Here is a 26,472-nt window from a genome sequence, read left to right on the forward strand (position 1 = left end):
TTGACGTCATTCATAGTGTTTGGTTGAAATGTTAATATTTCAGTAAAACTTTACGGAATATAGTGTTAACGCTTACTGTAAGCTTTGTAACTGGTGGTGGGCAAGATATTAAATTTCCATTAATGTTCTATATCATTTTTAAACAGTATGAGAAGTCTTATGCATTTATTCTTAAAATTGTATTACTTTGTAAACTTATTTAAATAGAACGTAAAAAGTAAACTATTATCTTGGTTTTTTAAGCAGATAATAAAATGAAACATGTTAGTTGAGTATTGAAAACAAGTTTGCTGTGGTTCTTTAGACATGCGAATTCATGAATAACAGACACAAGCAATGTTTACAGGCATAGAGCAAGAGAAACCTGTAATGTTTATAAGATTTCTTCTTTAAATTTTGATTTTATTGATTAGTCAATGTTTACTGACCTAGCTCTTAAGACAACATTTAAATGAATTGATTTCTACTGTGTTCCAGAATATCCAACCTTAATACTGATAAACAGTGTATAAAAATTACTTTAGAAAGATTGTCTTTTGTTTTTTCAGGAATGTTCTTTTTATTCTTAGTGTTACATGTAAGTTCTGGAACCTTCCAAGATATATTAAACGGGATACTATCTGGCGATAGGCGAGAACCTATATTAAAAGTATTAATGAAACTTTCTTGTATTTCTTAAGCAAAATATTACCAGTGTGGATATTTAATATTTTGAAAGATTGTTTGAAGGATTTGTTTTAAATTGTGGATTTAAAAAGCTATCTTTGTGGAGAGGATTTATAATTTTTGGATATAGATCTATTAAAGTTACTTTTGAATTGTTGTGAATACTTTTGAATTTATTCTGATTGGATTTAAATTTGACTTGAACAGGATTTGGACTTCTTTTTAAATTTGAGATTGGATTTTTACGGCGCTTTGACATTTCTGAAAGCATTTGTATTGTTACTTAAATTTATGAATACAATTTTGTTTTGTTAATAGTTATTGGTTTGTCTTTCTGTTACTTTTCTTTACTGTAATAAAAAATTGTTACCCTCTGACGTAACACTATGTGAACACATAAATATTTAAACTGCCAAACTGTTTCACACACACACAAAATTAACAAATCTGGTTTGCTGAAATAATAAATATGCATTCTCGTGTTCATTTTAACGTATATTTGTCATCACTTAACGCTTATACAAATACTTATTATTAAGATTAAATGCACAGTGTTTGATGAGTTTCAATCATGCATTTCGTTGAATATTTAACTGGAGAACATTCTGCCTTTATCTTTCACTTCTCTGAAATAATAATGATAATAATATTGATAATAACAATAATAAAAGATATTGTAAATACCACTGTCAGTAGCATATTAAACAGCTTTACACTTTTAGCATGAGATCTCATGTTTCACTTCTACATTTTCAAAAGTTTATGAAGACAAATAATATACATAGATTTCAAAAATAACAAGAGGACTTTCTAACGTGGCCATTCTACGCCAAATCAATTATTTCATATAAAAGGTAACGGAGAAATGGAAACTTTCAGAAGTACTTATTCGTATACATACTCGAATACTTGATTTTAAAAAAAGCAGTCATGACCGCACCCTGCCTCTTGAGGCCTATATAACCCTATTTACCCCTATTGCCGAAAACTAGTGCCTAAAGCCTAATACGGTACGCCCAGACGGGCTGCATATAGAGGTTCAACCCCTTGGTTAATGGTGCCATCACTTATTATTTTCAAAAAGAAAGAAATACTACACACTACCCTACCAATAGAGCATGTGTAACAGGACTGTCAACACTTTAACAGATCAGTCAGTACTCAATTAAATCCTGTTATCTCCCAGGTTCTCTGTTATATTTTACTGCATACTAAGAAAAAATACAAGAAAGGATCAATTGGGTTCAATCAGCTTTTATTCATTACAGTACCAAATCACAGCATTTTATCAAAAGTATAGACCTGATGTAACTAACAATACATGTATATGGCCAGCAAAATTTATAGTGTAAAAAACCTCAAGAGTAACATGGCCAAGAATAGTGGGGAAAGTTTTAGTTTTTTGAATTTAGAACATCCAGATCGAAAAATAAAAATATCCCTTATTTATTTTAGAAGGGGCTAAGCTCTGACAAAAGGTAGAATTTACCTTGCGAGTGTCTGCGAACTAGCAACTAGCAAACTAAAATGAAAAATATTGCTCTATATATACCCTGGCATAGCCCAAAAGCATGAGAATTTCATGCTCAGATATTCAGTAACACACAAGGGGTATACATAAAGTTTTTATATAGTACAAATTGAACCGATAAAGGTACTGTAACATTAAAGGGATTAACTACAGATAGGCCAAGATAATAATTGAACAGCCCACATTCAAATAAAGTGGTCAGTGTAAAATTTAAATGCTTCAGTAATTATACATATAAATCTGTGCTGTAAAACAAGTGAATTTTGTGATAAATCAAATTCAGCAAGTACTGTCAACTTTTCACTTAAGGAAATAGACATTATTGCTTTATATTAAATCAAAATAAGCATAGTTTATTATCTTTAAATACAGAATAAACCATTCCTGCCTCACATGTACTAGCAAGTACATTAATCAAACAAACCTTGAAAATATTAATGTTGGAATGATAACTTTGACAAAAATTTAAAAACTCTTACCTGCTGTTACTGCATGTAAAGCAATTAAAAAAGATTTAAACATCAAATATAAAGTATCTGAAAAACACCGTTTTAAAATTCTGAATGTAACAAGTCATTTACTTTTGCGTAGTTCTAATGGCAGTTCATTCCACAATTTTGGACCGATAGTACAGAAACTTCTTTCAATAAACGTTTTGCAGTTGTTGTAGGGAAACAACATAACGACATTAAGAATTTGATGACGATTTCAAACCTTGACTAATAAGAACATACTCTGTAAGCAACTCTTTTAAATAAATAGGTGATCTGCCAATGTGACAAAATATATGAAAGAAATTCTTAATCCCAATCCTTGCTTTCACCGGCAAAGAATGTAAGTCATACAGTTCTTGTTTGGAAATGTAAAATATTCTCCTGTTAAGGAAAGGTTTTGTGCACATGTTTTGAATACGTTTCATCTTAGGCATCTTACAATTAGCTACACCATACAGTATGGCGTTGACACATTCGAAAGATAGCAGTATAAATTTATCTAGTATTATAATAATATCTGGGGCCGTATTCATAAAGGATCTTAGGTATAAGTGTTGACTTAAGTTTAAGATTTTACTTACGTTTGTGGTGATTTCAACTTAAGTCTAAGTAAAAACTTAAGTTCTAGTCATAAAACAGCTAAAACTTAAGATACGTAAGAAATGACTTAAGGCAGAAAATAAAATAGCGTGGTGAGTACGATTAAAGTCTTGTTTTCAGATAAAAGCACTTTAAACATAATTGTGCACGTTGTATCTGTCTGAAATTAATATTGTATTTTTAATGTTTTCGTCCACAATAAAAACAAGAATTACTTATTAAGTTGTTTTATAAATAACAAATATACTTAAGTAAAATAAATTTCTAACCTAAGTAATACTTAAGTAAATAATCAATTTCTTATACTTATACTTAAGATACTTTATGAATACGGCCCCAGGACTATGAAATACAAATGAAATTTGTAATAGACTGGTTTTTACAACATAGCCCAGTCAGACAGTCAGAGGAGGGCTTGCAATAATGTTGTTATAACATCTTGCCCAACCCTTTTTGGCTTGGAGCTACGGCTCCAATGTATTTTGTTTTTTGTTGTTTTTGTTTGGTACCCAAGTGTGTGTTAGTATGATACGAAAAGCCGGGAAGCTGCCGCAAACCGAGATCAATATGTTACGAATTCAGTGATTGGTTGCAGCAGCAAGTGACCTGTGACGTAAGCTGTGCAATGCGGAAATATTGGAAGTTTTCCGATTGCAGTTACTCTTTTGTTTGTCTATTATTAAAATGGGGGTGTACAGCAATATGAATATAACTATCAAACGTAAGTCTGTATGATAAACTGACAACTTTTCAATTTTGACGTTTAAATTATTCATGATTGGTTTACATTTATCCATTGTAGTAATTGTTAAAAAGATTTAACGGGCAGTTGTGAAATTTGTTAGAGAACACCTCCTGAAAGGATGTAACCTACCAAAAGGTGTCTCAAAAGACATTTTGACGCCAATTTTTGACAGGACTATTATGGTTTGTTCGATTATTGTTGTAGGGATGTTATTAAACAAGTTACGGAAGTAGCTCTGCAAGGTATATTAAATCATTTTTTTTACAATACCAACGTATTTTGTATATCAGTGTTTGTATTTCTGTGTTCGTATTGTAATTACTGGTGAATGCCACGGCAAATCTGGGTTGTTTTTCGTTGTTTTTGCGGTCACAAATCACTTTTCAAATCATTTTGGGTCGAAATCACAGGGGCCTAGTAAAGGAAATTGGTTTCCGCCCAATAACTAGAACGCTTTGGGCTAGAGTCTTAAAATTTTATATGGAGGTTGGACACCAGTAGTTCAAAACCAAAAAAAAAAAAAAAAAAAAAAAAAACGCCAAGAATTGTTAAATACCCCTGCCTCTAAAGTAAAGACTGGCGTTCCCATGGGAACAGAAGTAGAAAATCGCAATCATGTTTTGCATAGAATCTTATGTAATGACCCCCACCCCACTTGTCCAGTTATGTAGACTACGCCATTTCCTTTTTAAAAGGAAACGTATATTTGCATTTGTGTATTCATGTATTCTTGATCTGAAGTTGCTATATATAAAATATGATTTAACTAAATGTATCTTAATTCTGAAGATGAAAATGTATCAAGAACGCAGATAACCCCTTACGGCTATTTGCATCTTAAGTATGAGTTAAAGTCTGTTAACCAGTCACACAAAACTAAATACTCAGTATCTGAACCGCACAATGCCTAGTAACAATAGTCCAGGCACACTACAAAACTAGATTGCTATAATAACGCCTATGGGCTGGTTGTCTAGTGGTAACACGCTTGACTGCCAATCCAGAGGTCCGAGTTCAAATCCCGGTCCAGGAACTGGAAATTTCTGAGATGCTCTTGAGTGCCTCCCACCTGCCTAAGAAGCTTTTACTGGTTCTTCCAAGGAAAGACGGCTTATCGGTAATCGGTGATATACATCGGGCACGTTAAAGAACCAGACTGTCTATTCCCAAAGAGCTAGGCTAAGTTAGCCGGACAGGCCTGTATCTCTCTCTGTTCTCTCTGTCTGTTCTGGGGTCTTTATCTCACTCAGTCCCTCTGGTCAGATCGCTCTGTGTCTGTACTAGTAGAGGATGAATTTCGCACCCTGTGTGGCTGCGTTTGCTATAATATGTCGAGGGCCTTTGAACGTGTTTATCATGAAAAGGGCGCTATATGAATCTGGTATAATACTGATGTCTGAATTCTTCGTTGTTACACATGTACGATAAAGTCGACCTTACAAAGCTAGCCATTAAACCAAGAATCCGACTAATATGGAAAACCAAACATTACCAGATATTCAATACAAGAGCGAGGAAACACTGCACAGATAGTAACGTTACGAATAGTGTTTATACATAAATGATTTACAGTTTGAAATACAGTCGAACCTGAATGCAGTATAAACCTTGACCAGCTGTCTTTGTACTTGATTTTGTTCGCCGATGACTCCGTCATTTTATCCGACTCTATCGAAGGATTACAATCATTGATGAAAGCTTGAAGCAATATTGCGCTAAGTGGAATTTAACTGTTAACGTTCAAAATACATAAGTTATGGTTTTTATAAAAGGTGGACCGAGAGCAGCAGATGAAAAATGGTTTTACGGAGATGAACAGATCGAAGTGGTTAATAGTTTTAACTATTTAGGTTTGATATTCACGTACGGATGATCGTTTAGAACAGCGACAATGACACTGGCAGGCAGCAGTAGGGTCACCATTTTCGTTAGTCAGTAAAATCAAAGCCCCAACAAATATTATGCTTAATCTCTCTGACTCATTTGTGACCTCAATATCATCATACTCAATATCTCTGACTCATTTGTGACCTCAATATCATCATACATAATCTCTCTGACTCATTTGTGACTTCAATATTATCATACTTAATCTCTCTGAATCATTTGTGACCTCAATATCATCAAACTTAATCTCTCTGACTCATTTGTGTCTTCAATATCATCATACTTAATCTCTCTGACTCATTTGTGACCTCAATATCACCATACTCAATCTCTCTGACTATATCATCATACTTAATCTCTCTGACTCATTTGTGACTTCAATATCATCATACTTAATCTCTGTGGCTCATTTGTGACTTCAGTATCATCATACTCAATCTCTCTGACTCATTTGTGACCTCAGTATCATCATACTCAATCTCTCTGACTCATTTGTGGCCTCAATAGCATCATACTTAATCTCTCTGACCCATTTGTGACTTCAATATTATCATACTCAATCTCTCTGACTGATTTGTGACCTCAATATCATCATACTCAATCTCTCTGACTCATTTGTGACCTCAATATCATCATATTTAATCTCTCTGACTCATTTGTGACTTCAATATCATCATACTCAAGCGAAATTTGAGGTTTGACAAGTGCTGAGTGTATTGAACGGATTCATCGGAAATTTAGAAAATGGACACTAAAATTATATATTAGAGGTATTGAAGTACATCGTACATCTATATCAACCTTCGTACATTGTATTTTAGCAAAAACATGTAAGTGATAAATTGTAATGTCTAAAGCATGTAAAGCGATTTGATTTGATTTATTGAATAAAACAAAAATAATATTGTTTTCATTCCTTTTATTTTCAAAAATAAAAAAAAAAAAAATAAAGAAAGAAAGAAAAGAAAAGAAAATATAACAATGACGATTTGTTGTTTAAACTTGAAATGTACCACTTTCTATGTTCAGTTTTGTATAAAAGAACAAAAGCGTCTTCTGTCTCGAACAGGAACAGATTTATAATTAAAGCCTAAGAGACAGTGGCATCCGAGACAACATATAAGTATGAACTGTGCCTCGAGTTAAATCTTTAAACTACTGCATCCTTATGCCAACTAGAGTTCATTCAGCCTACACACAACACTTAAAAAATGCTATTGTTATATTTAATAAAACCTATAAGAAGATCCGTCAGAGTCTTGTAAAACTGAGTTTGCTCTAGATACCATACTGCAGACCGGTCTTCACATAACAATGTCGGTTTGGTTGAGCTTGAAAAAAAAAAACATTAAAAAGTATAGTAATAACTTGAAACAGTTTTATATAGGTAGGATTTGTAACTTTTATCAAGCAGTTAGAAACATAGAACAGCTTCTGTCATATACATGTATATTAAGGATAGCGCATCTGTTATATACAAATTTAATATGACAGTGTGCCACCACAAAAAGTAAATTTTAAGTGTGATCAAAATGCCATATCCTTTCCGCAGCCTTAACCTACTAAAACGTATTAGCGTCTGATGGCCCTTTTACGCTTCCGTAGAAACAACATTTATTACACGAAATTTATTTTGAAAATATTTCTGAAAAGTCTAGGTCTGCAGCTCTAAAATACGATTATATCCTATTACATCTGAGGCATATACTGACACTCTCAGACAACATAAAAAATGACATTTTGAGCGATTTGATGAAGTTCCAAAATGTACCCTTGGTCCGTTACGGACCCCTGTTTACCCCGAGCTCAAAATTTCTTTTCGTATATGAAAAGCTGACATGCCGTACTACAGCCCAGGTAAAAAAGTGCTGGAAATTGACTCCCCAATAGCAAAAACACATAATAAATAAATAAATAAAAAAAATAAAAAATAAAAAGTCCACGCACATACATTTAGACGGGGTGACCCTGCACGTGAGCTCTGACTATCTACGAATCAAAATACGGCTTTCGTTTTCAAGTTTAGCATTTCTACTTTCATTGTCTTTACTTCCGGAAATAGCTGAAGGTCGAGTGACGTTATTTTCTCTGTTGTCAAAAACATATATATGCCTGGCGAGTTTGCATAAATATGTGTTGGCCGTCCTAAGTATTTGATGTACATAATACACACCACAAATAAACGTTCGCACAATTTAAACTATCAATTCCAACACCCGTCGAATACAAAGTTAATTTTATAAAGTGTTACTTAAAATGTCAGTGGCCGATTACCAGCACACTTCACTATATTACAAACTATAACCAATTACAACACTTAATGATTCCATTTCAAGAATAACACACCATGAATGTCGACCCAATTAATACTAAGAAAAATAATATAATACTTCTCTTTGTTGAATATTAAATTGATAAATTATAATGTATATAATTATATCATAATATATAGTTGACCAATAAAATTACATACAATATTACCGGTTGACAAGCGTGTACTCTTTATAAGGAATGTCAATGTTGCGTGGGTCAGAAACTAGAAAAGAAACGTGAAAGACTTTATTGACAAATTTAGTCTCTATTGGGTGCATTTTCTTAAAAATACTCCCGTATTTTGCTAACTTTTGAAAATTTTAAAACAAAGCTGGAAAAACAAGAGTGTCATGATGGTCCTAAATCACTCACTTGAGTTATACAGCTGGAACAATCGGCAAACTCATCCACTCGACCACGGAGACTACAATAAATATAAGATATTTTACTATTTTTACATTAAGATATGAAATAATCGTAAATTAAAGAATTTCTATAAAAAGATAATAATTCTAGATCCGTTCAGTTCCGCAAAGTATCATTTTCCCAGAGAATATGTATACTTTTAAGAACGGACAGACAACAATTTAATACATTTTATCTGTACAATTACGTTTGATTTAAGCTTATCTTAATTAATAAAATTGGCATTAGACTGCTTTACATATTTCGTCTGGGTATAAAGAGTGCTAAAATACATTCAAAAAATTCCTTTTGTTATTTCTGTAAATAAATTAACCAATTATATTATAGGAATGCATTGCACCTTGATCTTCAATGCTGTTGGCCCTTGTATAAAAACTGAAGACGAGATTGCTCATGTGCTATATTAAAGAAATAGTTTCATGCAAAACCGTGTTTTAAATAATTTTTATTCACGATGGACAGTTATACGTCGGATGGTTATTTCATGAGAGCGAACGCAGCAGTAAAGCTTCTATAGTCCATGATTAAGAATCATTTGAAAAAAAATGTCTTGTTCCGTTCATTTCCGAAAGTATCGTTACCCTAGGCGATGTATATTCATAATTTGCGGCACGGAAAGTAACAACTGTTTGCGGTCTTGCCTCGAGTCTGTTGTCACGTGTTTACTGTTTTATAGTGTATGGGCTGGCTTTCGAAAGGTCGGTGGTTCTACCCAGGTGCCCGCTCGTGATGAAATAATGAGGGGCACCTGGGGTCTTCCTCCACCATTAAAAAGTTGCCAATAAATTTTATATGAAAGTAAAGCATGATATCAAAATTATATAATTTTATGGTTTGTTAAATTTTTACAAAGTAAAGTTCCCCTTTTATTTTCACCGACACTAACCAAAGACCAGACAGTTCATGTGTTATTTTCTTTATGCACCAGGAAGGACTATCTATAAATGCAGTAAATGCCAGAAATATTTCAATATTCCAGGGTGAAAAGAGCTGTGATGAAAAGAAAAAAAATTCGTTCTGCAAATATCATTATCTTAAGGGACTTATACACTTTTAGAACGCAACGGAACGGAACGGAACAATATTTTGTAGTCTTTGAATTTTTTTTTGTTAAAGTATGTTTTATAATAATTCAGTAAATATTAGTGTACTTACTGTTAAAAAAATCATACATTAAGGTATAAAATAAGCGAAACAATCTCAAAACACGGGATATTTATACTTTGCGGAACGCAACTGAAAACTTTTCTTTAGTTTTGAATATTTGATCTGACATTATTTCAATAAAACTCCAGAAGCCTTTCTTTATAAACATAACCCATAAATATAAGATAAACATCTGAGATGAAAATATACGTCAAAATACCAGGGTCACCTAAAAATGGGAACGGAACACAGAGTGACACAATTAAGCATGCATACTCAAGAACGAACACCAATACACTTGACGTTCTTCAAATCTGATACACTTAAAGAGAGTAATCAGACAATTTCAATAGCTAACAAACCCGTAGCCATAGACTATTTATGTTTACATTTTCTATTTTTTAAAAAGTCTTTTGATTGAAGTTACGGTTAAAAGAACCAAGAGAGAAACGGTTTGATTCATTCATTTGTTTGAAGGATAAACACTCGAGGTTAAGCGATAGTCTGTATCACCAATCCAAATACATCAAATCAATAAAAAGAAAAATGATATGAATGTATGCTGTATAAGAAGTTGTATACCTAATGATCTATGTGCTCCGAGGAACAATATTTCATGTTACATTTCTGATAATCATTGTATACAGTTTTAGACAATGTTGAATCAAATTGCTAGTGTAGTCCTTTATTCAGGCCTTTCCCACATTCTATGCAAATATCAACAAATTGCTGATTGTTTGCACAATATATATATATATACATGTGCTTTATGTTTTTAATTTTCATGCCAACTACTCTTAATTTCTATGATTTGGTGTTGTTTCATTCTTTCTAAAATATGGACCTAATTGATAAGTATGACTTATCTATAGATGGATTTACACTTGGTGCGTTCCATAGCAACGGAAATTAAATTTAGCGCTTGCGTACTCAACCAACGATAAAAAGGACACGACCAAGCAATAAAAACTAAGCTAAAGTTATGTCATATTTTAATCAATTCGATCAATATATGTATGTATCATAATAAGCAACCACTGCTGAACAGAGGAAAATATATGTAAAACTTTGCACATTCGCATCTACTTTGTTTAAAATGAGATACATCAACTTCTGTGCATTAGGGATTCATAATCAACAAGCAATAAATTGTTTTTCAGCAATTTTGATCTTTCGTCTTGACAAAGTTAGGTTACAGAAAAAAAGAGATTTTCCATTGATTAAAAATGCTCATGTTTGACAGAGCCTAAAACCTGTCGCAGTTAGCTATCGTGCTAATATCATTAAAAGTAAACAATTGAATTATTGCTTAACGTCAAGAAGATGATTATCACCTTACTTTTTTATTTCAATCTGTTGATTCTTTGACTCTAAAAGTTTTTATTTAACAAAATCAAAGTTGTGTTGGTGGTGACCGCAGCGGACAAAAACAGAACGGAGTTAGGTAGCGGGCTGGGTTATTCTACACTCTCATTCTTTATCTGTTGTTGCACAATGATCCTTTTTGTGGATTTCAAATTTATCTTAAGCATTCTGTTAATTGAATAGATTCCCGAGCATGGTACATTTTCGATCATATTCAGAATATGGAAATGATCCAGAATTTAAACGTTAGAGATATGTTAGGTATCCAATTTTAGTTCCAGTCTTGATCTGATCACGAAAATTCAAATTTAGATATTTATTTTTCTAAAGGAAATGTCCATCAAAGTTCCAAAGGATATTCTTATAGATATTATTTAGAATTTTAGATATCGCGTGATAGGTTTATTTTTGATTTACAAAACAGCTCCGACACGTGAACTATTAATAAGAGTACGTATTACGGCATTGATGACTAAATGGGTAATACGAAAGTCTCGTAAAAGACATCCTTTATACGTCATTCACTTTTATGATCCGATTTAATTTGGTAACATCTTCGAAGTTAAGATCAAGTCCAATGTTATGGTCTTGATCAAGGTGACCTATATTTTATCTTGTCATTTGCAAAATAGTTCCGTAGTAATTTCCCGTATATTACTTAAAGCAGCAAATTCAATGACAAAGATCCGTGTCCCATTAGAAGTTATAATTTATATAATCTAAGTAAGAGAATAAAAATTGCAAAAGCTATTTGACGGAGTCATATCTCGGGCATGGCATGGTGAAACTGATTTTAGAAAAACACGGTAGAAATTTAAACTGCTTTAGAGCATCAATGCGGACCCCGCAAGTTTCATTCAGATTAATAAAGAACTTTATCAATGACAATTTCCAATTATATTATATATATTATTCGATTTCTGGTCCGTCCAAATCAGATTTAAGAATTCAAACAAAAGATGGCAGAAATGTTAACTGTTATAAAGAAGCTTTATTGCTGTGGAAGACAAGATTTATGGCCGTCTGTCTTCTATCCATTTTATGTCCGTCCGAAGTCATATCTTAGACATGATTATAAGGATTTAATAGAACATCGAATTTGTAAAATGGGAATGTGGCCTTGCAAGATTCAGTAAAATTGCTTCAGAAATACATGAAGTATGGCCCTTAGTAGTTAACAAATGTTTACTATTGTCGCATTTCTTTGCAAGTTTTATGTCATTTTCATATCCATTTTTCTTCGAAATATTGTGACCAAGCTTATTACATATACAGCTTTCTTCAAAAATATTGTTTTAGTGTAAGTTTTGATAACTTGGATCATGGTCAAGGGCGCTTTTACTGAATATAGAAAAGTGTGTCTGTAAGGAATGTGTATTGCGTTCAAACTTAGAATGCAGGAATCTTGCATGAAGAAGATGGTTTTAGATGTATCTTGGGTTACTTATCAATGTCAAGAACATTGTTACTAAAAATAAAAACGCGGTGATAACATGATTACTTCAGTTAGGAATGAGGTAAGCAGATCCAACCTAAAAATTATTCCGTAGAAAAATGGATTTTAAAATGACATAAACTTTGAAAAGAAATGGCACAATACACCTTTTTCACTTTCAAGTGTTGGACCCGTAATAGAGTACCTCCTTTTTGAAGAGTATTCAATTCCTACCATAAACCTACTTAGACTGCAATTTTCAGGTTCAAGCCCCACCGGGACCAAATTTTTTTCTCCATATTTTCCTTTTTTGCTAGTAAGTTTTTACTTCTTTCAAGACTTATTATGGATGTTTTGTACAAAAGTGGAAAATTTTCATAATAAGCGATTTCTTGCTGTTCTAAGTGAATTTACCTCGAATCAGGAGGGGTAGAGTTAGAGATCTTTAAAAATACTGAGTTACATGCGGTAAAAGTTCTCTATTTTGCCTTCATTCTTTAGACTACATATTGTGGAAGAAATGCAGGTAGGTTTTACTTCTGCCCCAAGGTTATTTTTGAATGAAGTGAGCAAAATTCAAAACAGATCCACAGGATTCGACCTTAATTTTTCAATGTTGAAGTAAGAATTCTGTCTCATTAAACCAGTTTACTTGAGGCACCCTAGTAAGAAATGATATTTTATAGTTTTATTTTATGTTTATAATTGTTTAACAATAGTTTGATGTTTCTTTTATCAAAATTAATGATGTAATGAATTCTCTGCAAACGTTTTAGATAGTGGCCATCATATTGAAATTTGTCTCTACTTGAGCCTGAGGAAATACCATAAATTATACAAAATTTACAAAATACGGCACGGTAAAAGATGTTTAAAATTTGCAACATAGTGCGAAACATGGTAAACTTTAAGAATATACCAAGCAAATGACATTTTTAAACATTGCTATTAGGGGTCCAATACCTTAAGTAGGTTGGGTCAATATCATTTTAATTTAATACAGAAGAACGGTTTTCGATCAATAATTTAGAAGCTGGCAGAGAATGCTTTTAAGCCAATATCCATATCAAACATATTGCATCAAATTAAAGAAAAAAAAAATAAATAAAGGCCTATTAATTAAAGGTGATAACACAGGTTCTATAGAATACAGAATAATTTAATGCTTTACTCTCGATTTGATGTCTCATATTTTCCGTGAATTATGGGCTCAAAGGACTACTTGTTGCAAGACCTTGGGGAAATTTGTCCACATCAAAACAATTACTCAGCCTATAGGGATTTTTGTTTCTATAAGGTAGGACACGCAACGCAATTATTCATTGAAGCGCATATGTTTTAACTGATATTAGATTAACCTCAGTGGAATAAAATAAATCGTATCATTAAGTGGAATATTACTGACCTTTGACAGTTTAAAAACATTTACGCACAAACATATTGTCAGAATATTCCGTAAAGTACAATCAAGTTTAAACTTGTAAAAATATATTATTCTTCAACACATTAACAAACTTTTGAAGACAGATAAGCAATAATATTTATGAATACGTCTGCGTGCTCTAGAAGGGGCCTTATGGGAAAATAATTAGTTTACTACGTCGATCAAGTACCAGATTACCAGACGACTGATTGGTGTTGACTTTATCACGAATGACGAATAAAACAGTTATTAAGACTAGACTTATTCCATTACAGTTGTGGATATAAAGTAGTGAAGTGCAAAACAAATCTAGACTTTTTCTTATTTTGAACATTTGTGTGAAATCAAAAACACTCAAGATTGACCTCAGACTGCGAAACTTAAAGTGGATTCTAGGATTCTTTAACACGTAATTGATATGGATGCAGACCAAGCGAAAGACAACGGCAATTTACGGGAATTGCTTTCGGATATAGCAAAGACGAGTACTCTTCATGGAATATCCAAAGTAATTGCTTCAAGGCAACTAATTATCAAACTTTTTTGGCTATTTTTAATTGTTGGTAAGTTTACTCATGTTTTCCTATTCTAACAAGAAGTAATCAAAGGCCTGAAGGGCATGAGAGTCGGCTAATGATTGATGTACTGGTAGTATAGTCTACCAGTTTCAGTTTGTTTTTAGTGGTTTTTTCCCCAACAAAACAGAGATTTTGTTACAATAGATGAAATGGACATTCAATCGATGCCTAGTAAAACTTTGATACACGTATTTAAACCCAATATATTTCTTTAAAATTGAAGAATGGTTCGCAAAAATAAAAATGTTGAAAGTACAAACTACAATTTGACAGCTGACACTAAAATACTGCCCATGACTATATATATTTTTCCAGTAAACATTTGGCTCTGGCATTACCAAAAACAGGCAATTATCGGATGGTATATATTCGCAAATGATAAAATTTGAATATGACAAAATTGAAATTTTATAGCGTGGATTGCCACATACAATTTGTAACGGATGGACGACAGAACTGTTATATTTTACAGATAACAGGCCTGGCGATAACCGTGTCATACATTAGGTATTGTTCAATCATATTATAAGTGATGTGAATTTAAAGTATACTTACTTTACACTTTTTACTTACTTTTGCGATTAAAGATATGTAAATGTTGCTGAGTGTCAATATATAGTGTCATGAATGTTTACACTGACAGGAAAATTGCGCATTCAAAACTAAAGGAAGTTACTCGGACTAGCTACCAATTTCGGAAAAGAAAACCGATATTAATAAATGCAGTTCTTTTTTTAGTTAAAACCATCAATTATTTTATTTCAGACCTGATAACCCCTTCAAAACCATGTCAGTAGTCCCCACGTCCATGCACTTATCCATTTTGATTCATGTAGACAGACAGGCCCAGACTGGGCTGAAAAATATTTGAGCCATTTTTACATGGTCGGTAGCAGGGTGGGTATGGGGAGGGATGTTCCTTTGAATTGCAGTCAGATTTTGAAATGGGCATTGTGACAGGTGGTAAAAGGGTAAATGTATCAAACTGTAATGTTGTTGTGGGGAGGGTGTGGGAGGATACCTCCTCCTGCAAGTAGGGTTTGGGGTATCATCACAAGAAAATTTTGAAAATGTACACCCTTGATACAGCCTTTGGTGCGATTTCTAAATGTATGTCCAAAGTATGAATGACTGTCACTTCATATTTTTAGTTTCAGGTCATGCCTCAGGACTAGAATATAAGTCGGATATAGATTCTATGTATGTGTTATAAAAATAAATTCTAGAATCATTTCTGTTACAATAATATCTATCATGTCCGTTACTTGAATGTTAAAATTTCATAACACAGCTCGATATTTACCCAAAATATTATATCCGGATACGTACACTTTTCTTAATACCGCCAAAATCAGGCTCCAGTTTCAACAATATGTTTTACAAATTGTGATGATACGAAGACAGTTTAGCAGCAATGGCAGTATCTGACATTGAAGTTCACGGTGAAATTACCGCTTATTTAAATCATTTCATAAAAAAGTTGTTTCGTTTGTCACAGCAGTCTAACATAGACGATCTACTTTCGATTTCGAAAACTACAAGAAAATACAATTTAATGTGTCGCCGATTGTTTATTTCTCAAAAAATAAGAAATAAAATCATTTTTAAAATCAGTAGTAATTAAACAAACCATGCAGTAAGAGCTTCTTCTCCTGATAATTTATCCGCTTACTGACTGCAAAATTCAACCCATGTGTCATCAAGAATGGGTGACGGTTTCATTTTTTTTGCGCCCTGTATCGTAAGCAAATTATCCGAACCAGTCAAAATTCCAGAAAGGCTACGATTTAGAACGAATTTATAAACGTTGCATTTTCGCCACTCGCGATTTTGCATCATTTTTATCTGGCCGATCTTTGTAGTATTTTTTCGGTAACCGAAGTCCGTATTTTTAAACGCAAAGTCGTAGAAGCGTTGTTATAAACAGGTCACGCGTGTTCGCCGACAAGTGCCCAGAATGTAGTTAGGATTCATCCGCGAAGTCTCGCGGAAGAATAAACATACTGCACATATCTTATTCGGGTCATTTAGAATGAAGCTGTCCTAATTTGGTTTCATCGACGTGGTAAACTCTTTGATAAGAGACATTCCAATGCTTTCAGAGGTACCCGACTCAATAAAATACTAGCAGTATGTTCTGGAACTATATTTTGTCTTTCGCTGGATGTTACGCAAGCTTGGTAAGCCTGAGCAATTCATGAAATGCACAGCGCAATAAATTTGTTATTTGCGCAATGATTTAAAAGATTTTTTTTGAAACGGACAGGGTAACAAATGGATAATTTGGCTAATAAGTTAATATGCAGTTTTTATTTGAATTTGTGAACATCATATTTGCTATTTTGTGACTAAAGGACATAAAATTAGTCACCATAATCATATACGCAAATGTACTACCAAATTCCGCAGAATAGTTATGCGTGTTTATGCTGAATGAGTTACCGCGGAAGAAAATACGTGGCTTTATTCGAGTATTGCACATTTACACTTCATAAATTTGACAGATTACATCGTATATTGGTCATTGCAAATGGGATTGACATAACTGAACTTCATCCGATCAATGAACTCTTTGAAATTAAAGACAATCTAATGGAACTACATCAATTCGCTGTGTTGTGAGGCCATTGTTTAATGTGAATGAGAAATCGGGCGATAGGAAGGACTCGTCAAACGCTTTCAGCGTTTAGCCGACTCAAATATACTGTACATTTTGCTAATTATTATGGTTATCACGTTTCACTTACTAACATTTTGGGATATAGCTCTTTGAGAGCCCGTACCCAAGAATATCTTTTAATCATTTTTTTTTCAGATAATTCATTTGTTTACTGTATTGCTGGAGATAACCGACACCATCTTTCTGTGTAAATAGTACATTACATTTCCTGCTAAACAACAAAGATATTTCATGTACTTCTATGAAAAGAAAACTTTAGCCTCAAGATACCTTATACCAGCATTTATTATCTTATCTCATTTAGAATTTTGATGCATCCGTTGTCCTCGTTTAACGACGTACCTGTACGAGTTTACTTATATATTATAGAACTGTTGGTCTTGACTATATATTTCGACCTATCTGTACGCGTTTACGTGATTTTAGCGCCGTTATGGTTTAAATTGTCTACATTATTTCACTAGCTTATTTGCTTCTTTCTATCTGCACGAATAATGCACCATTATACCGGTATTATCTGCATTTCAAGATCACTCTGAAAGAGTTTATCTCAATATTGCACCATGAGGTCCCTATAGTCTTCATTGGACGACCTATCTATTCTAGATGATTTGAATAAAATTTGAATAAAACATCTTGATGTTTCAATTACCTTCATTTTAATCACCTATCTTCTGTAGATTACTCTTTTCAAGTACTCTGTTGCAAGTGTCACATTACTTTTAACCATCTCTCTTTCTTTGTTGGTATAAATATGTAGTATGTATAGGCATCTATAAATTTACATTATACGTGTATTTTTTCAAGCTTCTTTAACTTTCAGGAGGTATGTCAGTGTTCATGATACAGCTGCTTGGTCTGGTCTGTGAATACAATTCTTACCCAACAAAAACATCTGTAACCCTTGAATACAACCACCTTGAATTTCCTGCGCTCACATTTTGCAACATGAATCCTATGAAACAGAGTAACATAGATAACTTTACTAATATCAGCTACGTAAATACAATGACTGGACAGGCGATTAGGTCTGAGGTACTTGCAAACATACCAGAAATAAGTTTAGATGAGAGAGCAGCAAAAGAGTACAATGATACAAGAGACAGATTTGATAACTGGACAACAAGATTTTTAACAGAATTTGGAAAACTAACAGACGAGGAAAGATTAGCTGTTGGCCACCAAAAAGAAGAATTTATTCACAGTGCTACATTCTCGGGTAAAATATAAATTCATATCAGCATCTAGCTAGCTATGTAACGATGAATTAAATTATTATTGTTATTTTTGTTATTATCTGTATTACTTTCATCATCATCAACGACAACTTCATCATCAATAGCAGCTATAGCTGCATTTCAATTATCAATTTGCCAAACTATTCGTTTAAAACTTTTTCATCAATGCACATCGTCATTGAAAAAAATATGTTATGGACTGCAAATATTAAATGAGCAAAAATCCTGGCTCGATAACACCTCTTAAGTTAACTAGAAATGCAGTTTGAAACATATCTTTTTACCATTGATTGATCAATCGAACCGCTGTTGATTGTCTGAATTTGTAATTGGAGACTGATGAAAATAAGATTCTTCGTTTGAGAAAATTAAATATTGAACAGAAACCTATAAAATAATGCCGAAACGATTGATAAAATCTTAATGCGTAAGGAGTTGATTTGGTTCCATTGACAAATAGGCCTAGTTATTTGAGTGTTTAATGAGTATGATGAACATTGAAAAATTTCGGTAGTTTTATACGGTCCAACGAAGGCTTAATTGTCAATTTTATTGTTGTTGATATATGTCTAAAAATAATTATTGTAATCAAAGTGATACCTTTACTAACTGATCATTTGACCTGTCGCCGAAATATAAGTGTGATATTTTGATAAAACAAATAATAGCCTATGTGCTGTGGAATTATCGAGCAATATGTTACTCTGTTATCGAAGTAAGCTTACAGAAAAAAAATACTTTGTCAGTGATGTAAAGGAGATTCATTAATAAATACGAAACTTTCCTAGCTGTCATTGTTGCGACAATAAACAAATATTCTGACGACATTGGTTTTGATTTATTTTTTAAATTGTGGATTTCCTTTGACCGAAAAATGATGCATTATTGATACCTGACAGGTAACATATAAATACCTACCTCAGACAAAATGTGCAAATAAGTGTGTCATGGAATCTCCTGATGGGGACATGAGTTTGGAACACGTCGACTGTTAAGAGTGCGGTTAGATGCACCATAAATACACCATAAACCTGTTTATGCTCTACAGTTATGTTTATTCCCCAGGCTGTTCCGAAGCGATGCCTAATTTGTCATTATGTTTCATCACAGCATTAACTAAATTCTCGATAATTCATTTATTGAAATGAAAAATACTTGAATGAAATGCACAATTAAAGAAATGTTTTGTAGTTTGAGAAACTCATAAATCAGTTGATCAGCTTCTTATTATTTGCTTCTGATTCTAAATAAAGAAGTAAGTATCTTTAAACAATATGCCGCTTTAAAACTCATTTAAATATAAAAAAATATTAACATTACATATATCGAACATAGATACCTTGATAGCAATATCTCACTGACACCTGTTCCTGCAAATTTTCAGGCTACCGGATACCAATAGATAGATTTAAGACAATTCAATCACATGTTTATGGAAACTGCTTTACGTTGGATCACGACGATATTGTAGCTCGACGAAGCGGCCGGAAGAACAGCTTATACATAGTTCTCAATCTGGAAACAAAGGAGTATCTTGAATATTATACATCTTCTTACGGTGTCCGAATGGTGATACATGAAAAAGGTACCAATCCACTTCCAGAACAAGAAGGCGTTACACTTAACCCTATGACTGAAGCTCATGTTGGCTTACGCATGCACACAATCACTAGGCTAGGAGGGAAATACGGGGAATGTATAGACGGGCGTGAATTCCTTGAAAAAATTAAAATGAATTACACTATTCCTTTGTGTTATTCCTTTTGTGAATTAGAACAGACAAGACTTGCATGCAGGTGCATCCTGAGCTCTTCCCTTGTTATGAATGAAACATCAAAAGAACGCATTTGTGATTTCGAAAATGATGAGCAATGCATTGAAAATGTAGCTCAAAAGATTCGTAAAAAAGAGATTAAATGCGGTTGTGTAAGTCCTTGCATGCAAACTGTTTACACATCAACGTTGTCAAGTCGTGCATGGCCTCATAAACATTATCTGAAAAATGTACTTTTAAAAGATGTTTGTAAACGAAATCCTAACAGTTTGAGACATGTCGGAGGAGCTTCCCGTCCAGCTTGCGATATGATTATAAGTCAACTTACAAAGTCAGAACTGGAAACTATTTCCGGTAATTTTATAGCCGTTTATATCTATTTCAAAGACTTGAACTACGAGGTGATTTCGGAGGAGGCTTTGTATAATACAGTAAGGTTTCTGTCCGATATTGGCGGTGCTTTGGGACTTTTTGTGGGAGCATCAATGCTTACTTGTGTAGAAATTCTCGAAATTGTACTTAATATTTTGCTTTTGGTTAGATGCAAAAGACAACAAAATGAAGACTAAAACATTCATAAAAACCAAGCCCTCTTGTGATATTTTGAAGGTAGAATAAACTTATGATCCTAGTACTTCGAATAACAAGAGAAAGGACATAACTTCTCTTCTCTTATTCCAAGAAATATTGATATAATATTGATCCTAGTGTTTGGTTGCAATGTATACAATTCAGTATATAGTGTTACCGCTTATTGTAAGCTTTGTTACTGGTAATGGACAAGATATTATATTTCCATAAATGTTTTATATCATTTTTGAAAAGTATGAGAAAAAAGACTTTAGCGGATGAATTTCTTAAGAGGTATACGTTATAAAAAGGAAAATAATATGTCTAATGCATTTATTCGTTAATATCGTATTACTTTGTTAAGTTATTTCAATAGCATCCCCTGACCTGGTTTTAAGACAACATTTAAATGAACTGACTTCTTGTGTGTTTCAGAATATCCTACCTTAATACTGATAAACAGTGTATAACAATAATTTTTAGAAAAGATTGTCTTTGATTTATCAAGAATATTCTTTTTATTCTAAGAATATAATATTTTGAAACATTATTTGAAGGATTTGTCTTAAACCGTAGATTTAAAAAGCTGTCTAACATTTTCTGAACATATTAAAGTTACTTTTTAATTGTTGTGAAATATTGTGGAATTTATTATGATTGGATTTAAATTTGTCCTGGACAGGATTTAGATCATTTTGTACATATAAGATTAGACTTAATGGCGCTTGGACATTTTTTAAGGTATTTGTATTTTTACTTAAATCCCTGAATAAAATTTTGTTTTGTTAATAGTTGTTGATTGGTATTTCTGTAACTTTTCTTTACTGTAACAAGAAATTGTTACCCTCTTACGTATGAATATGTACACACATAAATATTTGAACTGTCAAACTGCACAAAAAGAGTGTTAATTAACAAACATGGCTTGTTGTAATAATTCATTTGCGTTTCTCATATTCATTTGAACGTATATTTGTCTGCACTGAAAGCTAATACAAATTAAGATTAAATGGACAGTGTTTGACGAATTTCAATTATGCATTTCGATGAATATTCAACTGGAGAACATTAGAGCTTTATCTTTCACTTCTCTCAAATAAAACAAAAAAAAATTGCCATGAAGTCTCTTAAAACAGTGTCTTAGGAATTTTGAATTTATCAAGTGATTTACTTTTGCTTAGTTCTGACGGCAGTCACTTCCACAGTTTTGGACCGTTAGTATAGAAACTTGTATGGAACAACATAACGACATTCAGAATTTTATGACGATCTAAAACATTGTCTACTAGGAACATACTCTGTAAGCAATTCTTTTAAAGCTACTTTCCATAGAATTGCAGGCAATCTTATCATTTGTCTATATTTTCTTTATGGTTTCAGACTATGCAAATAGCAATGATTTTATCTAAATTCCATTTTTGTTACTTTGTAATCGCTTATTTTCCTCGGAGTACCGAAACCTATTTTTAGAATGTGAAATTGAAAGTAGACTATGATAATCAAAAGAGCGCACACTTAGCTGGCAAACAGTAACAAAATGGCTACCCTAGCGCACAGTAAGGCTTCTGGGTAAAGAAATTTGGTACTTAACGGCGAATATTCTAATATACGGCCTTATATGCAATGTAAATGTTCGTTGGGGGTATATTCAATAGCTTAAAGACAAGATGTCAGGGAATGTGACACAATTTATTATACATGAATTTAAACGTGATGTTAATTTCTTTTAAATGTATGTAGGTCAACGCGCATACTTTGAGAATGAATAGAGTGTATTTACCAATTTTACATGTAGCTGTCAAGGGAGAACACCGTTAGTGAACATAATGAAGAACAAACAATTACTATGCCAGGGAATATGACACCACTTACTGTACATCATTTTAAAGGTATTTATATTGTCTTTCAAAGCTTGAACATACAATGTTCTATCTTGGGGAAAGTACTTCTAACGGCATTCTCATAGAAGACATAAGGTAGAAGATTGAATGAACTACCTAAATCATACCAGAGATAAAAACCTGGGCCATAATGAATTACCAATAAACGTTAGTGTTTGCAAACGGTGTTACTGCTATTTCTGATACTGTTGGCCAAAAAGTGGTTATCTTATAACTGCTAAGTGTCGTCGAAGACAGTTAGTAGTTTACCATTGAAATCTTTGAAGGTACGCCGAATTTAACAAGTATCAATGTTTCACTATTGAAACCAGAATTATTTGACCACGTACAAGTAGAATTATTTTTTTCTATAACGAAATTTAATTAGAGTGTGGAAAGCAGCTTTAAATAAAAGGTGATCTGCCAATGAGATAGCAATACATTAAAGAAAATATCTGAAACCCAGCCCTTCCTTTCACCGGCAGCCAATGTAAGTTAAACAATTCTTGTTTGGAACTGTAAAATGTTCTCCCAGTAATGAAATTTTTTTGGATATGTTTTGAATATGCTGCATTTTACGCACCTCACCATTAGCTACACCATACATTATGACGTTGCAGTAATCCAGATCTGAAATAACTAGAGACAAAGCTAAAATTTCAGTCCCTGCTTTTGTTGAATACTTTCAGATATTCTTAATTCGTAGGTAATTCAACATGGCTGTACGAGATTCGCGATTTACAAGAACATTAAAGTTTAAGGTTTCATAACGTTATGCAGCAAAAATGAAATAAAATGAAACTTTATGTTGTGTGCGTCTTTCTAACGTCACAACACGTCTGACGTCATGTCTGTTTACGCGCGTCTGTTTCCCGGCTGAGATTAAAAACTGTTGCAAAATGCACATCTGAACGTAATTGAGCATAAAATGAAGAACAATGTGTTTGGTTTTCGTGAATATTGAATATATCTCACCTCAAAGTGAGAAAATGTTCACATTTTGACTCACACTACGCGCTCGTGAAAATATTTGAAATTTTCTCACGTCTCTGTGACATAGTGGGTTTGCGACCAGCATGAATCCAGACCAGCCTGTGCATCCGTGCAGTCTGGTCAGGATCCATGCTGTTGGCTTTTAAAGACTATTGGAATTGGAGAAACTGTCAGCGAACAGCATGGATCCTGACCAGACTGCGCGGATGCGCAGGCTGATCTGGATTCATGCTGGTCGCAAACCCACTATGTTTGTTTTCTCATGACACGGCTCAATTTTTCTTTCTATAAGCACAGCGACACAGAATATCTGTCATTAATCGCTCAAAGTTAGAGACCATTGACTTTTCTACACATTCTATGTTACGTATGTATTTTTGTTCACATATCTAGTTGATACACATCCAGATACACACTGTTGTAAATACTTGCCTTCAAAGCGATGGAATTTAAAAATGTTAGTATTCGGAACTAAACTGGTTACGAAACGTTTACATAAATTAAAAATGTACTTAGGCCTAAAACAATTCTTTGTTATTGATAATAAGCACATCAAATTATCTGAAACAAACAATTTCTAACTTATGAATATATTTGCGTGTGTGTTTTTCTTACCGTAAGAAAATCTGAGTGCATCTATATATAGTCGTGTACATGGTTTACAATTTCTGCGTTGTAGGTACCACTAATGTCAACTAGATTCTACTTTGACAGTTAATTCTCAACGTGTTATATATATATGACGCAATTTCCTGGAATGTTGCAGTGTCATCAAAGGTGACGTTTACTATTTTTAGAAACTGCATAGATAAATTTTGAATGAAGTTCTTTTATATTCGACCTTAGATGTAACTGAAAATAACATTTTTACAGATTTTTGTTGCATTTTTGCATAATAAATCTGCTTATTTTCTATGGACCCCTACAAACCTGTTCCATATAGAGGAAGGTCGTGACGACAACGATTATATCACAGCATTTATTCGTGTGAGAGCGTTTTTGTTTCTCTTGGCATTATGAAAAAAAAGCATGAATTTCGTACTTTTGAAAATGTTCTGTTAAACTGCAAGAAAATGTTCTGTAAAACTGCTGGACACTTTATCTGGAAGAAACACGTTTAGTTAATATTCATTTATGTCGTGTCTTTAAAACGTTTTCACAGAATTATGCAAGTAATTTATCAAGTGAGAGAATATTTTTTGCGTGTGAAAATACGCCCTGCATCTCTCTAGCCGTGGTTGGTTGTTCGTCCTGTCTAAATAAGGAGTGACTGACCATGATTTGTGCAGGTTTAAGATAAGAAAAATGAGCCCTTAACAGTGTAACAGGGATCCTTGACATAGTATGTCGGTGATGTTATGTCGTTCATAGGTTTGCACTTATATGATTCAAAGATTTTTGCAGTTTTTTCTATAGTGCCTCCGTTTCCCAGTTCCGGACTACCTCTGAGACCTTAGTTATATGCTTATAGTATAACATCAGTGAGGAGAGTAGAAGCGTAAGTTTATAGTAGTACTATACTCAAATGTAACTGTCCCCCTTCCCTAATATGTGTATCGTGCATGATGAGCACTGTTAATCAAAATAATCATCATAATAATAAAAAAATATGCATGTCAAGTGTTTTTTTGTCAAATGCTTCTGTTCTGTTTTTGGTGTTCTTCTGCTTCTACATTTTGCTAATTCAAACATGGTTATTACGGAAAGTATCTGTCATATATATAGAATATTATCAAATGTTACAGCTCATAACGAAGAACAATTAGCTCATCTTATGCATATTTAAATCTTGTTTGAAAGATAATTCACGTAACTGTGGCAATCTGGACGGGGACTTTTTTGAGTGTTTTATAAACTGAATACTTTAAAATAAAAAAAATCTTAAAATATGTATTTTAGAATTAAAGCTTTCGTGTCCGTGTGGAGATATATCATAGATAATAGTCTCGAATATAGTGTCGCAAGCTGCCCTGGTTTGGCATATATCTGAGCATGCTGGAATGAGTTCCATTGATCCGTTGATCAGTATTTTGAGTGATAGTCTGAGCATATCAATACACACATTCGCTACGTTTTTCTTTTTCGGCTCGTATTCCGTTAACAGGAGAGAAAACGTGTGTTTAACAGAGAGATTCTCGCACTCACGTGCTGTTATAACATCTTTTTATATATGCGCGTTCCATGGCTGAGCGTAAACGTATTACGGCTACAAAACGGATAATACAAAAGGAAATGACGTCAACGTGAAAAACGTAGACTTTACCGCACATTTCATGGAAATTTAATAACGTTGAGGAACAATTTATTCATTTACCATGTTCTTATGGTTAAAAATTTAAACACATAAATTCATCAGTTAGCAATTGTTTGACATACTTTTTATTCTTACCGCTAAGCACTGAAAAGGCCTAGTATCAAACCGGCATACAAATTGAAGCAGAGTCATTTTACATCTTAGGTTTGAATGAAACAGCTTTACTTTTTCGTAGATTCATGAATAGGCGATTTCGCTATATGTTTATATATAGCAACTGCTACGGATCGTGTTAGAATCACCATAAGTCCGTTTCTTGTTTACTAGTTTATGAAAAAGAAAATAATAATATTGATAACGAATACTGACTATACTAAATAATCTAACTCTTTTTGTGAAAACAACATGTTCGAGCTCATAACAATGCAAGGTGTAAATTCACTTTGTTTACAAATGTGTCAGTTTGATGTAAGT

General features: G+C 33.1%; 1 protein-coding gene across 1 annotated transcript; it reads left to right on the top strand.

The window, feature by feature from the left end:
* The first annotated feature begins 18,131 nt into the window (after positions 1 to 18,131).
* Positions 18,132 to 21,957, top strand: LOC123553205 (degenerin mec-10-like). Its single transcript, XM_045342951.2, has 2 exons — positions 18,132 to 18,508; positions 19,912 to 21,957. The coding sequence occupies exons 1-2, from the start codon at positions 18,238 to 18,240 to the stop codon at positions 20,868 to 20,870; spliced, it is 1,230 nt and encodes a 409-aa protein (XP_045198886.2). The 5' UTR covers positions 18,132 to 18,237; the 3' UTR covers positions 20,871 to 21,957.
* Positions 21,958 to 26,472: the final 4,515 nt, after the last annotated feature.

This window comes from Mercenaria mercenaria, chromosome 4 (assembly GCF_021730395.1).
Source record: "Mercenaria mercenaria strain notata chromosome 4, MADL_Memer_1, whole genome shotgun sequence".
In the NCBI taxonomy this organism is placed as follows: Eukaryota; Metazoa; Mollusca; class Bivalvia; order Venerida; family Veneridae; genus Mercenaria; species Mercenaria mercenaria.

Bases quoted from the DNA above. Each gene is read 5' to 3' on its own strand.
- LOC123553205 (XM_045342951.2), top strand. From the start codon at position 18,238: ATGAATCCTATGAAACAGAGTAACATAGATAACTTTACTAATATCAGC. The intron at 18,509-19,911 runs GTAAAATATAAA...GCAAATTTTCAG, and splicing joins TCACAGTGCTACATTCTCGG to GCTACCGGATACCAATAGAT.